At 40.0% G+C, this 17,402-nt stretch overlaps 1 protein-coding gene across 1 annotated transcript in view; it reads right to left on the bottom strand.

The window, feature by feature from the left end:
- synj1 (synaptojanin 1) overlaps positions 1-17,402 on the bottom strand; it is a 540,854-nt gene that overhangs the window by 433,007 nt on the left and 90,445 nt on the right. Inside the window, 1 exon segment of the mRNA XM_051926623.1 lies at positions 332-571. Within this exon segment, the coding sequence (XP_051782583.1) occupies positions 332-571 (240 nt within the window).

The raw sequence follows: 17,402 nt of genomic DNA on the forward strand, positions 1-17,402 counted from the left end.
GTTGTTTGAAATCGTAAATGAATCTGAATGCACACCACAGTCACACACAGGATGTTGCTATACAAGCTAAATAACACCACAGAGAACAGAAAAACAAAACACATCCACATAATGAGAACTTTGAGACATTTTTCGAATGTTACGCTGTCTTTTTGTTGTCTAAATCATGGCACTTATTTCTAACCACCTTGCTTTTTTATTTAAAATGAATTTGACAATATAATAATCTGCTTAGTCATTGTTAACTTCTGACTGCACAGTATGTTCAATACTAAAGAAATTTACACCCTATGAACCAATAATACACAAGTAACTGTAATATTCAACTCACCTGCTCCGTCTCTACAAAATTTGCAACATTGCCATTATCATCAGTTCCCCGCACATTGAACCTGGTCCCTGCTCTTTCACAGCTTAATCTGGAAATTACACAGGCTTTAGCTTGTTTGTGTCCGGCATATATGGTCCGGATTTCCACCCCTCCACACATCAAACGCAATAACCAGTCTTCACAGTTTACTCCATAATGCTTAAAATGTAAATGCAGAGATTGGTTCCTAAAGAAGGCAAAACAATGTTTGGTTTCAATTTAAATTGATTAATAATTTTAAGATATATAACCCAGGAATCAGAAATTTTAACATTTTAAAATAAAATGCATTTTATAAAGCCTAAACAGGTATGTATCAGAGAATTATATTTTATTACACTGTTAATCAATATTAAAGCAAATGAAGGCAGTTTTAAAAAAGTCAATTTCTTATAAATACAGTAAATAAAATTGATGAAAGCATAGCATATTACTCATGTATTTTCCAAACTCTTATTCTAATTTAAGTCAACTGCTGTTTGAATCTGTTCTTGTAGCATATTATAATTAACTAGAAATGCAACCTAATGTTGCACATACATTTGAAAATACTTAAAGCAACTTGTCCAGCACTATGTATTATTTGCTTACCAATACTATTTCTATCTGTCAGTTGATTTTTTTTTTTCCCCAGCATGACTTTTGGTTTAACAGTACAATAAAATATAATTAATTTTCTATTCAGGTTTGTACTTATTCACTAATTTTACTGTATATTTTAAAATGAATCTTTTATAAATTCAAAGGTTGTGGTGAGGAAGGCAGCCACTATAGCTGACTAATAGATTTATTAGTGTAGTATTTTTTTGCATTCTGTCACATTGCTTTCTTTTTTTCCCCATTTTATTTTACTTATGAGACATCATTTGTTGCCCTTCAAATCTTATAATAAATGGTATAACCAATCACTATGCAAATTTATTGACTAGGCTCCAGTAACTTAAAATATACCCTACACAAATACTCAATAAAGACATTATATCACAGTGACAAAATAACTACAGTGAAGGACACAAATGCTGTAAATCAGCAAATATGAGAGTAAATCAAAAAGTAAAGGCAATTTTAAAATTACCTGGCAACTGCAACAGATGGCAGCTGACACGATACAACACATTCAGGCTTATGGGTAGTGCAGAAATGCTACCACAGTGCTCTGCCATTAGTATAATTAAAGCCAAGGTCAAATGAACATGAGCGTTATGATGTGGGTTTGCAACATTGCTAAGTAATGCACCATAGTGAGATTTCTTTGAGCAGAGGGTGTGAAACCTGCTGAAATTCATGTAAGCATTTTTTACAAGCAGATTATGTCAGCTTCCATCCGTTGCAGATACCTCGTAATTTTCAAACTGACTTTAATTTTTCGTTTACCCACATAAAAAACTGTTAACATTATGAGATTACAACAGTAAGTAAGGTCTGTGCAGGAGAACAATACTCACTCCAAAAAGCCTGATGGCTTTGCCTGTGAACTACCGCACACTTAAATTATAAAACTGTTCAACAGGAGACCTGAAAAATCAAATTAATGTATCAAAAAAATTAAACCAGATCTGATTTGCCCAAAGTATAATTCATCTGTACCCAAACGGAGCTCCTAATCTGAAAGTTGCGGAAGGATTATTAACTGGCAGAGGTTCAACCTTTATTTACATTGCCCCAAAGCTGCGGAATGATGGGGCTTGAAATTCAGGTGTGGGATTGTGCATATCTCGCACAAAGGTAATAATTCCCAAAAGTTCTATATTTTAATGCATGAATTTCCCACAACAGTTTGCTTTGTAGCACTCTTTCTTCCTTGTTGCCAGAATAGACGACATCATTTTGGAAGTAAAGCTGTTTTGGTAAATGATATTATATTAAGCACAAAATCTGATCTGTGTCCTCTCACTGAAACCTGTCTTAGTAAACCTGACACTGTTCCCCTAGCTGAGGCTTCACCAGATAGATACACATTACTTCATAAGTCTACTGATTCTGGTTGAGGAGGAGGCCTTGAAATAATTCATTGTAACGAAATGCAAGTCACTTCTAAAAATTTAGGCGACTTCACATCCTTTGAGGCATTCATTTTAAATATTAAAATAGATTCTAACACTATTATAGTGCTAGTCTACAGACCACCAGGGTCACATTCATTGTTCATGACTGAATTTAGCAACCTTTTATCTGATTTGGCTATAAAATTATGATCACATAGTATTGATGGGGCTTTTAATGTACACAATGATGTAGAAACTGACACTTTTGGCAAATGTTTTACTTATTTGTTAAATTCAGTAGGATTTTGTCAGATTGTCAAAGGTTCAACTGATAATCATAACCGCACATTAGATTTAATTATAACTTACACAGTTGAAATTCAAAATTTAAACATTATTCTGTCTTAAATATCTTCAACATGGCACCCACCATGGCTGACGCATTTGCTTTGTTTTCCCAACTTCAGCGTGTTTTTGTTTTGGTGTTAGTGATATTATGCCTTTTAAACTTACAACTAGCTTGTGGAGTATTGCGATACAATTGTGAGGACCTTCTGGACTTTTGCAGAGCCCACATTGTGCCAAAAAAACAGCTTGCTGGATTTGGATTCCTTCCCGCAGCTAGACTTAGCTAACATCAGCCGGCAAGAGACAGTAGGTCCGTCTTTGTGTGAGTGCTGTACCTGACACACACTGGTGAGGGAAGAGAGGTGGGCTACACACCAGCCTAAAGGCCAGAGCTAGAAAACCACCGTCACCCAGCGTGAGATAAAGGATTGTTGTGCTCATATGTTCATGGAAACCTGGCTCTCGGACTGTACACTGGACTTGGTGCTGCAGCTGCAAACACATTCCTTGCACCAGGGAGACGGTACATCAGACTCGTGGAAGAACAGAAGAGGGGGCTTGGTGTGTGGATGTACAGAGAGTGGAAAAATTTTGTTTCCCGATATTGAACTGCTGATGGCAAAATACAGACCCTTTTATCTACAGAGTTCAGCGCTGTGTATCTGCTGTCTGTTTACATTCCACAGCAGGCAGATTACGTTACAACTCCTCAAGTGAGCTCCACCAGTAAGTAAAACAATCAGGGTATGGAACGAACACATTGAGCAAACTCTTCAGGACTGTTTTGAGAGTACTAACTGGGGTGTCTTTAGAACTGCCTCTTTGAGGGGAGACTCCATGGTTGACTTGGAGAAGTATGCTGCTGCTGTAACTGTATAACTGGGTATATCAGCACATGTACTGAAATCACTGTTCCCATAAAACACTGTAGGCTCTATCCCAATAATAAGTCGTGGATTAATGGGGAGGTGCGGCTTATGCTGGGTGCCTGCTCCACTGCAATTGTCTCTGGTGATGAAGAGAAGTATAAAAGGACCAGATACAACTTGCGTAAAACTATCAATCATGCCAAGAGACAGTACAGACTGAAGCTGGAGGATTATTACATCACCTCGGATATCCGGCATATGTGGCAATGATTGCAGCATATTACGGACTATAAACAGAGGACACTGCAGGCTACATCAAGCCAGGACACACTTCCAGATGACCTTAACGAGTTCTATGCTCATTTCAAGGAGCTTAACACCCACCGCCATGGGGGGCCACCAGTCACTGGAAGCACGTACGATATACTGTTGTCAGTGATACCAGCGGAGGTGCGTCAGGTCCTCAGTCGAAATCAAACCCCTTAAGGAAGCAGGCCCCGCTTCCATCCCAGGGCGCACACTCAGGGCCTGCCCATCGGAGTCGACGAAGGTCCTCACAGACATTCAATCTGTCCCTGGCACAAGCATCCATGCCCTCCTGCCTCAAGACCACCTCCATTGTGCCCCTCCAAAGAAATGCCAGGTGAACTGTCTTAATGACTATCGTCTCATTGCAGTCACCCCTATTGTGATGAAATGTTTTGAGAGACTAGTCATGGCACACATTCAGAAGTCAATTCCAGCAACCTTCGACCGCCTACAGTATGCTTACCGCCAGAATCGGTCCACTGATGATGCAGTCAATGCTGCCATCCACACAATCCTCACACACCTGGAGAGCAGGGACTCACACAGTGCATCCAGAAAGTATTCACAGAGCATCACTTTTTCCACATTTTTTTATGTTTCAGCCTTATTCCAAAATAGATTAAAATTCATTTTTTTCCACAGAATTCTACACACAACACCCCATAATGACAACGTGAAAAAAAGTTTACTTGAGATTTTTGCAAATTTATTAAAAATAAAAAAATTGAGAAAGCATATGTACATAAGTATTCACAGCCTTTGCCATGAAGCTCAAAATTGAGCTCAGGTGCATCCTGTTTCCCCTGATCATCCTTGAGATGTTTCTGCAGCTTAATTGGAGTCTACCTGTGGTAAATTCAGTTGATTGGACATGATTTGGAAAGGCACACACCTGTCTATATAAGGTCCCACAGTTCACAGTTCATGTCAGAACACAAACCAAGCATGAAGTCAAAGGAATTGTCTGTAGACGTTAGAGACAGGATTGTCTCGAGGCACAAATCTGGGGAAGGTTACAGAAAAATTTCTGCTGCTTTGAAGGTCCAATGAGCACAGTGGCCTCCATCATCCGTAAGTGAAAGAAGTTTGAAACCACCAGGACTCTTCCTAGAGCTGGCCAGCCATCTAAACTGAGCGATCGGGGGAGAAGAGCCTTAGTCAGGGAGGTGACCAAGAACCCCGATGGTCACTCTGTCAGAGCTCCAGAGGTCCTCTGTGGAGAGAGGAGAACCATCCAGAAGGACAACCATCTCTGCAGCAATCCACCAATCAGGCCTGTATGGTAGAGTGGGTAGATGGAAGCCACTCCTTAGTAAAAGGCACATGGCAGTCTGCCTGGAGTTTGCCAAAAGGCACCTGAAGGACTCTCAGACCATGAGAAAGAAAATTCTCTGGTCTGATGAGACAAAGATTGAACTCTTTGGTGTGAATGCCATGCATCACGTTTGGAGGAAACCCAGCACCGTTCATCATCAGGATATTACCATCCCTACAGTGAAGCATGGTGGTGGCAGCATCATGGTGTGGGGATATTTTTCAGCGGCAGGAACTGGGAGGACTAGTCAGGATAAAGGGAAAGATGACTGCAGCAATGTACAGAGACATCCTGGATGAAAACCTACTCCAGAGCGCTCTTGACCTCAGACTGGGGCGACGGTTCATCTTTCAGCAGGACAACGACTCTAAGCACACAGCCAAGATATCAAAGGAGTGGCTTCAGGACAACTCTGTAAATGTCCTTGAGTGGCCCAGCCAGATCCCAGACTTGAATCCCATTGAACATCTCTGGAGAGATCTTAAAATGGCTGTGCACCGACGCTTCCCATCTAACCTGATGGAGCTTGAGAGGTGCTGCAAAGAGGAATGGGCGAAACTGGCCAAGGATAGGTGTGCCAAGCTTGTGGCATCATATTCAACAAGACTTGAGGCTGTAATTGCTGCCAAAGGTGCATCGACAAAGTATTGAGCAAAGGCTGTGAATACTTAGGTACATGTGATTTCTCAGTTTTTTAAATTTTTAATAAATTTTCAAAAACCTCAAGTAAACTTTTTTCACGTTGTCATTATGAGGTGTTGTGTGTAGAATTCTGAGGGAAAAAATGAATTTAATCTATTTTGGAATAAGACTAACATAAAATGTGGAAAAAGTGATGCGCTGTGAATACTTTCCGGATGCACTATATGTAAGAATGTTGTTTATTGACTATAGCTCAGCATTCAATATAGTTGTCCCATAGAAACTCTGCAATAAACCTGTCTTCCTTGGACTGACATCATCCCTCTGTAGCTGGGTGCTGAATTTACATACAGACAGACCCCAGTCTGTCAGAGTGGGAAACAAGACATCAGGCACAAGAACAATCAGCACCGGCTGCCCCCAAGGCTGTGTGCGGAATCTGCTGCTCTACACCCTGTTCACCTATGACTGTGTGGCCTCTCAGAACAACACCAGCAACATTACATTTGCTGATGACACTACAGTCATAGGGTTTATTACTTGGAGGGGGAGACAGACTATGGGATACAGGTAGAAGGACTTGTGGCCTGGCGTCAGGAAAACAGCCTCTCCCTGAATACAGATAAAACCAAGGAGATGATTATTGACCCAAGGAATAGGAAGCTGCAGCACACTCCCATTTACATCGGTGAGGCTGAAGCGGAGAGAGTAAAAATCTTCAAGGATCTGACTTGGTCTTACAATACACAACCGAGCATACAAAAGAATGTTCTTCCTGAGAAAGTTGAATAAATTTAGTATGCCAACCAAAATTCTCACCAATTTCTAGAGGGGGTACTATAGAGAGTGTTATCACCTACTCTATTATTGTATGTCATGGTAACTGCTCTTTGCAGGAAATGAAGGCATGTCAGTGCATAATTAAAACTGCACAGCACATTTCTGGAACAACCTTCCCTCCCTACAGGACATTTAAGATCAGTAGGGTCATCAGGATATCGCACAACTTAAAGACAATACACATCCTCAACACACGCATTTCACGCTGCTTCCATCAGGGTGGCGCTACAGGAGTGTGAAATCACAAGACAGACGCATAGTTTTTTTTTTCCCCCGCAGGCAATTAGACTCTTGAACAATGCTAAAAGTTAAAGTTAATCCAAACCATAACTCATAGCCTCATAACTGTACTGACTGCTGCGGTATGTCATCAGGCACCGTGCACTTTATCTTGTAATCTTAAAACTGTAATTGCTATATACTTTTATACTTCTTTTGTCTTTTCTGTCTTTGCATATGAAGGTGAGCAAGCAAAGTAAGAATTTCATTACATGGTTTTAACACTGTATACAATATGTATGACAATAAACTTCTTGTGCATCCTTGTATTAAATGAAGTTATTTCTGATCACTACTTAATTACGTTTGATTTGGTACTACCCTTACCAATACACTCACTGACTAAAACAAAGACAGTGCGAAATTTAGACTGTAATTCTGCTTCAAAATTTATAGATACTTTGAGTATATTGAGAGTAATTGTGGAAAATCATTATAATGTGACCCTTTTTTGATGCTCTGGATGCAGTGGCTCCCCTTAAAACAAAAGTGATCAAAGCACATAGAAAGTCTCCCTGGTTTAACCCTTTAACCGCCAACTCCCTAAATATTCCCCACGCCAGGCGAAATCTGAACAATTTTCGTTTTTTTTACTTTTTTACATTTTTTTTTTTACATTTTTTACATTTATTCAAGCAGTATTGACCACTAAATGTTGTGCAAGTTGTAGAAATGGGCAAACACATAATAAAACACAAAATGTACCTTTTCTCAGACTTCTGGATTTATTGTCTACTACAAAACGGAACAGTCAAAAGCTATCGAAGTAGTTCAGTCAATCATAGTTTCATTCCCAGTATTTGAGTTTGCTGTGCCACAGGCCAAAGCAGGGAACTGCACAAAGTCCTGGATTGCTGGGACACTTTGAGCAGAAGGTCTTGACGTCTCTACGCTGAGCCTTCTTTGAACATACACGACAGCGTGCCTGTGGCTTGGTCCAAGTTGGTGTTGGTTCGAGTTTGTCCGGAAAGTGACGTTCTGTGAGCCTCACCACTGCCTCTACTCTATCTGCATGTTGTTCCTCACCAAGAGAAAATGAAGTCTGCAATGACGTCATGTTCAAACTGCAGAAATGTTTTTGTGCCTCCATTTTTCTGGTACAAAATGTGAGCATTCAGCATTGCCATTTGGAGCAGATGAACTGATAACTTTTTATACCACTTCATAGTTTTTTCTTGCAGCCGAATAGGGTTCCAATATTTGGTCCTGCTTGTCAACAGCACCCATGTTGCTGTTATATTCAATGATGCATTGAGGCTTGTAACGGACATCAGTAGGTGATGGGCGTCCTCTTCTGCGGGGAGCCTCCTGCACAGACTCATTGTGCTGAGTTGTTAGCATGTGAACATCTTTTTTGTCTCGAAATTTCAGGCACAGCAATGGGCCACTGCGGTATGCAATGTGCTGACCCGGTGCTGGCGCTGAATTGCGAACTTCTGGAGGGACCCTGTTAGAACGAATTGTGCCACATGCTGTAGTTTTACGATGATGAAGGTAATGGAACAGCCTACAACTGGGAGTACCAATTATCCATCCAAATGGTGTACCCATTGTCCAATAGTGGTAGGGCAAGGTACACAACAATTTTCTCTGAAAGTCCAAAGTCCTTACATTCATCTGGCAACACTGCTGAAATACTACTAATAGGATCCTCTTTGCCAGTGTATACACGAAATCTATAAATGTAACCTGAATTCTCAGCTAAGCAAACATCTTGATACCAAACCGTGCCCCTTTTCAATGGTAGATACTGTCAAAACTGTAAGCGGCCCTTCCACAACAATAAACTTTCATCAACTGCAACTGACGGTCCTGGCATGTAGGGCAACTGAAATGCTTCAAATAAATGGTCAATCAAAGGACATAGCTTGAACAAGCGGGTCGCGGTTTGGATTTCTTATCTGGCTCATTTCTGTTGTCATTCAAATGAAAGAATTTCAGCAGCAAACAGAATCGGTTACGTTTCATGATAGCTGCAAAAATAGGTGTTGTATACATAGGATCTGTAGACCAGTACATCTCAATATCTGGTTTTCTGATTATTCCCATCAACATCAAAATCCCAATGAATTTTTTCATTTCGTTTTCATCAGTGTCTACCCAAGAGGTAAATTGGGATTTTTCTCAATAAATTGTGCTGCATACAGATTTGTCTGATGAACAAAAATGTCTGATCAAATCAGGTGACACAAACAGCTCATAAAACTGCTCAGCAGTGTAATTGTTTACATCAACAGTAAAGCCACACGTTGCCTCAAACGGATGCAGAAAAAGTAGTTCACCTCGGGCAGCAGTCCAGTTGAGATGCTGGGGATACACCCACTCATCGCCATCATCCAATGCGTCTTCATTCACAATATCATGCAGCGCACGTTGCTGCTCATCATTGTTGCTAAAATCTTCTTCAGAACTGCTACAATCATGATCAGAATTGTCCAAAATCGCCTGCAAAGCCTCACTTGAAGTCAGTTTACGTTTCGCCATATTCACAGCTGTCACATGCGAATCACGTCACATGACCAGCCAAAACAACCACAGAGTTGTCGAAATACAATGTAGTAATAATACTCACGCCAAACCGTCAGTTATACTACGTGCCAGGCATTCATATAACCACAGGCAAATGTGCCAGATAATTCCGGCAGTATGGCGTTAGCAATAAAACAACAATGCCAGATATATCCGGCAGAGGGCGGTAAAGGGGTTAATGAAAACACTCAAGCTCTTAAATTAGAGTATCGAAAACTGGAGCGCAGATTGAGAACAACAAAGCAGAAGTGATTCAAATTTCAAGGACAGAGAGTGCTAAAAAATATAAAAAGCTCCCTTTAAAGCTCACTCAGAATACTATCTTTTTATATAATACGCTACTGCGGCTGTCCATTTGTCTGTTTCTGTTTAGGATTTTAAATCTCCTGTAGCTTGCAAACCATATGACCTATTGACCTGAAATGTGGTACACATAATACTACGTGAAGTCTACTATCCGCTTTCAGGGTGATGATTGACCTCCAAGGTTATTCCTCTTTTTATTTTTATTTTATTGTAGAATCAACTCTCGGCAGCGGCCAGCAGGGCGGCCATGCACCGCATGTGTACAGGCGTCATTCTCATCCCTACCACTTTTGCCATCATTTCCCGGGTGTTATTCTCATCCCTACCACTTTTGCCATCATTTCCCGGGTGTCATTCTCATCCCTACCACTTTTGCCATCACTTCCCCCTACCTCTTCATATCTTAAATCAGTCTTGAGGCAGATTGAAGACTTACAGTGCCAGCTTAAGTGAAAAATGAAAGAAAACGTACTAAGTAATTGCAACACAAACACTGACTTAATCAGTTTTAATGCAAAATGATGCCAGCAAAAGAAGCGAAGAACTGACTGCTAGGGTGGAGAAAAGAAGAGCTGCTCAGGAAGCAGCAAGCGCATCGACCTCTGTGCAAATGAATGGTAATCGCACAGAGAGAGTATGAAAACTATGAATGCTCAAGTCAAGTGTATTCACTGCACATTATCGTGCACTGCGCCGTTACTGGTTCTACAATAATAGACAGCAATAATAAAAATCCTCAGGTACTGTTTAGAACAGTGGCTAAATTAATAAATGGGAATTCAGATCAACAGTGCAAAATACCAAAAGCAGTACAGACTTTATAAACTTCTTTAATGAGAGAATTAAAAATATAAGATCCCAGGTCTCAGCATCACAGTGCAAACCACATAATAGTTTGGCAGACCATGCCTCGCCTTGCATTGAACACTTTAGAAATTTTAATCCTGTAACTGAGCAGGAAGTTTTAACTTTAATTTCTAACATGGAACCTACTACTTGTTCCCTAGATCCAGTGCCAACAAAACTAGTAAAAAGTACAAAAGTGTTCTTGCAGCACCTATTCTTAACATTATCAACAGTTTAATTATTGCATGGTACAGTACCTGATGCACTAAAAGTGTCAGTCATTAAACCATTACTTAAAAAGTTAGACCTAGACCCATACATTCTTAATTATAGACCCATTTTAAATTTACCCTCTCTCTCTAAAATACCAGTCTGGTTTCCGCACTGGTCATAGTACAGAAACGACACTAACATGTGTTGTAAACGGCATTCTGATATCCTCTGATGAAGGAAACTCCACTGTAATTATGCTGTTAGACTTAAGTGCAGCGTTTGACACTATTGACCCATTCTATTTTACTGCACAGGCTAGAAAATGACATTGGACTCACAGGCACTGTGCTCACCTGGTTTAGTTCTTATTTATCAAATCGATTCCAGTAACGTACAGAAATGTGCTAACAGTACTCCATCATTATACACAGAAGTGAGATATGGTGTCCCGCAGGGCTCAGTACTGAGACCTTTAGTGTTTTCACTTCACATGCTTCCACTGGGATCTATCATTAGAAAACATAATGTTAATTTTCACTCATATGCAGATGACACCCAGTTATACCTTTCTTTTAGATCAAATGAAGCTTCTCCAATGTTGTCTTTAATTAGTTGCGTTAGTGAATTAAAAGAGTGAATGGATGAGAACTACCTATCTTTAAACACAGATAAAACTGGTGTTAATTATTGGAGGGAATAACGCTGGTTGTAACAATATTTTGTCATCATTTAACTCAGTTGGAATCACCATTAATTTTACTGAATCAGCCCGCAATCTAGGAGTTATCTTTGACTCCAGTATGTCATTTAAAGTGCACATTACAATGTTGGGAAATTAAGGTGGTGTGGTGGATGGCCGGGACACCCCTTTGTCACTAGATCAGGGGGAGCAGCCATGGGAGCCACGCTACGTCCCTCGGAACCTTTGATGGCAGCCCTACCTGGGTTGCGTCGGGGTCACTTTTGTGGAACACCGGAGCTCATCTTGGTTGGGCTCCATGACCTCCGCCAGGGGGAGCTGCATAGAGCTGCATGGCTTAACGAGCCTGTCTGGGCTGGAGTGCAGCCAGAAGTAGGTCAACGAGCACCTGCAGCACTTCCGGGTGAGCTATAAGAGGTGCCTGCAGCCAATACTCAGGGTGCCAGAGTTGGGAGGAGGACGAAGCTGCCCTGGGAGGAGTGGAGGAGAAAGACTGTGTTTTGGGGTGATTTTTCTTTGTATTTTGGGACTGTTTTGTGCCTGTGGGGTTCACAGGGAAGATGTGCCCCACAGGTGCAGAAAAAAATTTTTGTTTGTTTTACATGTGCCTCTGTTGTCAGTCTGTGTCGGGTCGGCGCCAATATCACAGTGGTTTCTAAATAAACAGGATTCTGAGAAATTAACTCATGCATTTATTTCTAGTCAAACTGACTACTGCAATGCTGTGTTCACTAGATGTTCAAATTGTTCTTTATACAGCCTCCTGTTAATCCAAAATACTGCTACAAGAATTATTACAAGAACAAGAAAATATGAACACACAACTCCAGTTCTTAATCCTTACACTGGCTCCTGGTTATTTTTAGGCAGATTTCAAAATCCTACTTTTAACGTATAAAGCCTAAAATGGCCAAGGTCTAGCTTACTTATCTAAACTTACAGCTTTTAGTTACAGGGCCCCTAAAACTGTGGAATGGTCTGCCTGCTTATATAACAGATGCTCCTTCAGTCTCTGCTTTCAAATCTTGGCTGAAGACTCACTACTTCAGTTTAGCATATCCTGACTAGAGCTGCTGACTAACTGTACAGACTGCATCTGTTGTTGGTCATTAGCACTAAAACAAAAGTAATATGATAGTCATAATTAGTTACTAATCCTCACCCATTTTGTTTCTCATCTCGGTACTCAAATGAGGCACTTGGTGCCACTGCCCATCTGCCAAGTTGCTTTGCCTGCCTAAAGTAAAGTTATCTCTGATGGAGGATCACATAAATCATTAGGTAGAGGGGTTCTTTCATTGGATAGGCTGGCCCAGTGCTGTCTCAGCTGTGGAATGACCAATTGGGGAAGGCAGCTTGATGGCTGAGGTCTCCAGGACTCTAAACAAATCCAAATCATATTATGCGATATCATCTACTGTTAAATTCTGCTCTATACTTGTAATATTTTTATTTTACTATTATACTGTATTGAGGAATACTTGTGTTTTGTTCTGTGTATTGTATTGCATTTACCCCCTTTTTGATACCCACTGCACTCCAAACCTACCTGGAAAGGGGTCTCCCAAGTATTATTCCATGTTTTCCCTACTAGGGTTTTTTTTGGGGAGTTTTTTCTTGTCTTCTTAGAGAGTCAAAGCTGAGGAGCTGTCAAAAGGCAGGGCCTGTTAATGCTCATTGCGGCACTTCTTGTGTGATTTTTGGGCTATAAAAAAATAAATTGTATTTTATTGTATCATTTTTTAAATCAGTTTTATATATTAATGCCAAATTTGTTACTACGGAATGGATTATTTTAATTGTTTGTGTTTTAAGGTTGTATGCACAAGACATCACCTTCCTGTTGCCTCTGCTCTTGACCGGAATGTTCAGATGCAGAATTCAGCAATCTTATGGAATTAGATTACTGCCTGTGGTGGACTGATTTCTAGCATAAAAGTTCCATAATATTTTGCTATGTCTTTATTTGTAAATCATATAAAGCAAATGCAATATTAGTGCTTCAGGAGGCATGTTTGATTTCATTGATGAGAACATCAGTGCTTTGATGGTTTACCTAACCAACCCCTCCAGTCTTTAGGCCTGACTTAGGATGAGGAATTTGTGGTGAGGAGGATGGAGCATCAGTCTAGCTTGGCAAGATAAGTGTGTTTGGACTTTGAGCCTATAAGGCATCACCTGCAGGAAGGCCATAAATAGACTAAACAAAGCAAATGGGGGATAATTTCTACCTGAATTCTATTGGTCCAAAGTATGCCTGTTTATGATTGGTTTTGAATTGGAGACCATTCTGTATTATGACGCCCCATTGGTTTCTGTTTTTTTGTAAGAATGGCATTAAGTTGGTCACACAGCCTTTACCTCTCTCTCTTACCATCTGGCCATGAAAAGACATCCATTATGAAGACAACTTTATTTTGGCAGGCATATGGCCTGTTTTAGATCTCCATTTAAAGACCATGTGGTAGCAAAGCAAGCTACCCTGAAGATAAGCCAAAGAGACGCTTATGGACGCAAGATGCATTGCTACTTAAGTTGTAAGGGTATGGTGACAATATCCACATAGAATTCTGCTTCCTTAATATGTTTGGGCATTTTTATCAATACATAATTAAACGTGTAACTTAACTCCTACTTGATTCTTTGTCTATTTTTCTGAAGTTACAGATGTAGAAGGGGACAGTGTGGGAGGTGGTTTGAGAGCTAAAGTACCTGATTACAGTGGCATTTGTATAAGATTTTAGACATTTTATTAAGGTCTACACAATAAAGAGTATAAAGGGGGAAAATAGGGTTACAATAGGGGCTTATAGGATAAGCCACTGTTAAAAGTCTATGGGTGAGAACCACACATTTTGTGAGTATGCTATGTTTTGAGAAAAATTTGAAAGCCCAGATTACATTTTGAGTGCATTCCTTTTTTTTTTTTTTTTAAACTCAAAAGTTACATTACGAGTGCATTTTACGTGACTTACATTTAGAGCATGCGATATGTTTTGCCAAGTTTTTTGGCAGTGTTATTGCAAAGTGTTAATGCCAAAATGATCTGAGAGCAGATCGAGGGAAGCAAGGGTGGAACTTCATTCTTCTAGCCAATGGCAGTAAGCCATTGCTAACCAGCTACTTGTGAGACACACCTCCTTCTCCCCTCCAAACAGAAATGTGCACAATTTATTCCAGTAATTCCATGGATAGAGAATAAAAGTTTAGCTTCAGCAAGACTATACTTTTACTAGATCTATAATATATACATCTGGAGAAAATCATGAGTGACCTTTGATTAAAACTGGGTTGAAACAATTAGATAGCTCACTTGGTGTCACGTTTCTAAACCAATCAAATGCCTAGTGAAGGTGATGTGTAAAGTAGGGGTAGTGATTTTGAACTGTGTCACTACTAACCAAATATGCATGTGCACAAAACTTACACATTCACAATACTGCCCAATCCGTGCTTCTTACTTTACAAAATGAGTCACAAGATCTTGTAGCACACATGCACTCTCTGCTCACTAAAAATTACTTTTAACAACATTGCCCTATTTTAAGCATGAGCAGAAGCACAAGTGGCATCTCACATACAATAACAGAAAAGAGGGAAAAAAAGTAAAAGTTCAGCTTAAGTAAAAACCAACATCTGATAATGAGAAGTAATCAAAAGTATGAAGCTGATTGCACAAGTGAATGGTGAAAGCTTAGCACTAGAATCCCTGAAGCCTACGAAAAAAAAATCATAATCCCAGGCCACCCTAAATTCATTCGCACCTCTCCATTAGCGTCTTTTGTTTTGTAAATGTGTCGATCAGCACAAGCAGCAAGTAGCGTACTATACCATTTACCCCCATAACCCAACACCCCCACCCCCTCCCCCTTCACAGCCCAACTCAGGCAAAAAGTTCACCTAGCTCAAGTCTTTATCTGGGTGTGAGGTGCCTGGAGTTGCATGGGGTAAATAATATATCGTTATTTGGAACACTTGCATTTCATGTGTTCCGTGTCTATAGCGATCTATGTTAATGAAGGATGACTTGAAATGCAAGAAATGCAAAACACATACTTAAAACTACCTAAAAATTTTGACATGATGTGTGTCAAAGACTTGAGTCCAAATATCAAATAAACACTTTCACAAAAGGTACACGTATAACAAAACAAGTGCACTGTAATTTAAGAATATAACCGAAGAAAAACATAACGGGTTGGGGTATGACACTGACACAATTGCTTAGGTGGTACAGTGGTAAGAACTGTTGATTCATAATCAAGAGGTCATGGGTTTGATTCCGGCCTCTTCCCAGAATTACTGTTTTGAGTAGTGAGGTGCTCTTATTGGTACTATTATAGAGTAAAAACATACATTTGATTTGAGTCTGTAACAGCCAGTGTAAATTTATGGCACTTCTAAAGGTTAGCTTTTTTTTTTTTTTTTTTTTAAATCAGTTCTCTTCATGCTCCTGCCGATCTGACACTGCTGTTTTCAAATAAAGACATGCTATAACAGAAGTGAACTCAGATGAGGATGAGGATTCTACATCGGAGAAAGAAAGCAGAAGCCCTCCCCACAAGAAACATCCACTCATATACAAGAACAACAAGCTGCACCAGGCGTAAAGGCTCAAGATGGCACCTTCATTAGAGCAGCTCACTACTCAAAATGGTAATTTCTTGAAGCGCCCGGAATCGAACCGGCAACCTACTGACCTACGAGTCAGAAGTCCTTACCGCTGCACCACCCAAGCGGTCATGTCAGCACCCTACCCTAACCCAATTTCTTTTTCTTGGGTTATATACTTGAATAAAACCACACTTGTTTTATATTTGTTATATGTGTACCTTTTGCGAAAGTGTCTGATATTTGGACATTTTTACACTTCATGTCAATTTTGTCATTAGTACTATAACATGAAAAAAGTTGCTGTTTTAGTTGTGTATTCAAAATTTCTTGCCTCACATTTCCTGTCATCCTGAGTTTACATAGATCATTGTAGACACGACACACATGAAATGCATGTATTCCAAATAATGCACCCAGATAAACATATGAGCCAAGGAGGGGGGATGGGGAATATGGGGGTGAATGGGATAGCAGGCTCCTTGCTGCTTATGCTGATCGACACATTTACAAAACAAAAAGACACTAATTGAGAGGTGTGAAGGAATTGAATGATTACAAGTTTTTTGCAGGCTTCAGGGATTCTAGTGTTAATGGTGAGGAACTTCCAGCAATCCAGCTGAACTTCGAAAGTACTGAAGCTACTGCAGACAGGGACAAAGATGAACTCAGAGGCGAATGCAAGCTTTATCCATTCTCTGCCCATCAAGGGCACATTTAAGATGTTCTGTGTGTACAGTTCAGATTTTCCAGCTAACAAAAAATGCTTAGTTAATTAAGAGTTTGTTGGGAAAATACACACTTTTTAGGACCAAGTTAAAAATCTGATATCAACTAAGCAAACTGAAAATTGGACTGGACTGTATAGACAATTTGGATACTTATGATTCAGCTTCAGTCTCTCTAGGTCCTAGTTTAGTCCGTGCACAGCCAAAATCTCCAGCCCTAATTAAGCCACAGGGAGAGTGGGTAACAGTGAAAAGGGGTCTAAGAAGTCAAAACTTTGTCCCTAGGCACTACCAGTTCAGAACAACAAAGTGCTCAAAACTGGCTATTACATAATGCAGAATGTTAGAATTCCAAACTGTGTTAATCCAGCAGTTAATGTTAAATGCCTCACAGGATGAACATATCTGAAACAGAGGCTAAATTGAACCTTCTACCTTGTTGCTGCATTTTGGCACTTACAATATCTATTTACAGCAATCTGAAGTATTAAAAGGAGTTTCATATCTTTATG

The sequence above is a fragment of the Erpetoichthys calabaricus genome, chromosome 4 (genome assembly GCF_900747795.2).
Source record: "Erpetoichthys calabaricus chromosome 4, fErpCal1.3, whole genome shotgun sequence".
In the NCBI taxonomy this organism is placed as follows: domain Eukaryota; kingdom Metazoa; phylum Chordata; class Cladistia; order Polypteriformes; family Polypteridae; genus Erpetoichthys; species Erpetoichthys calabaricus.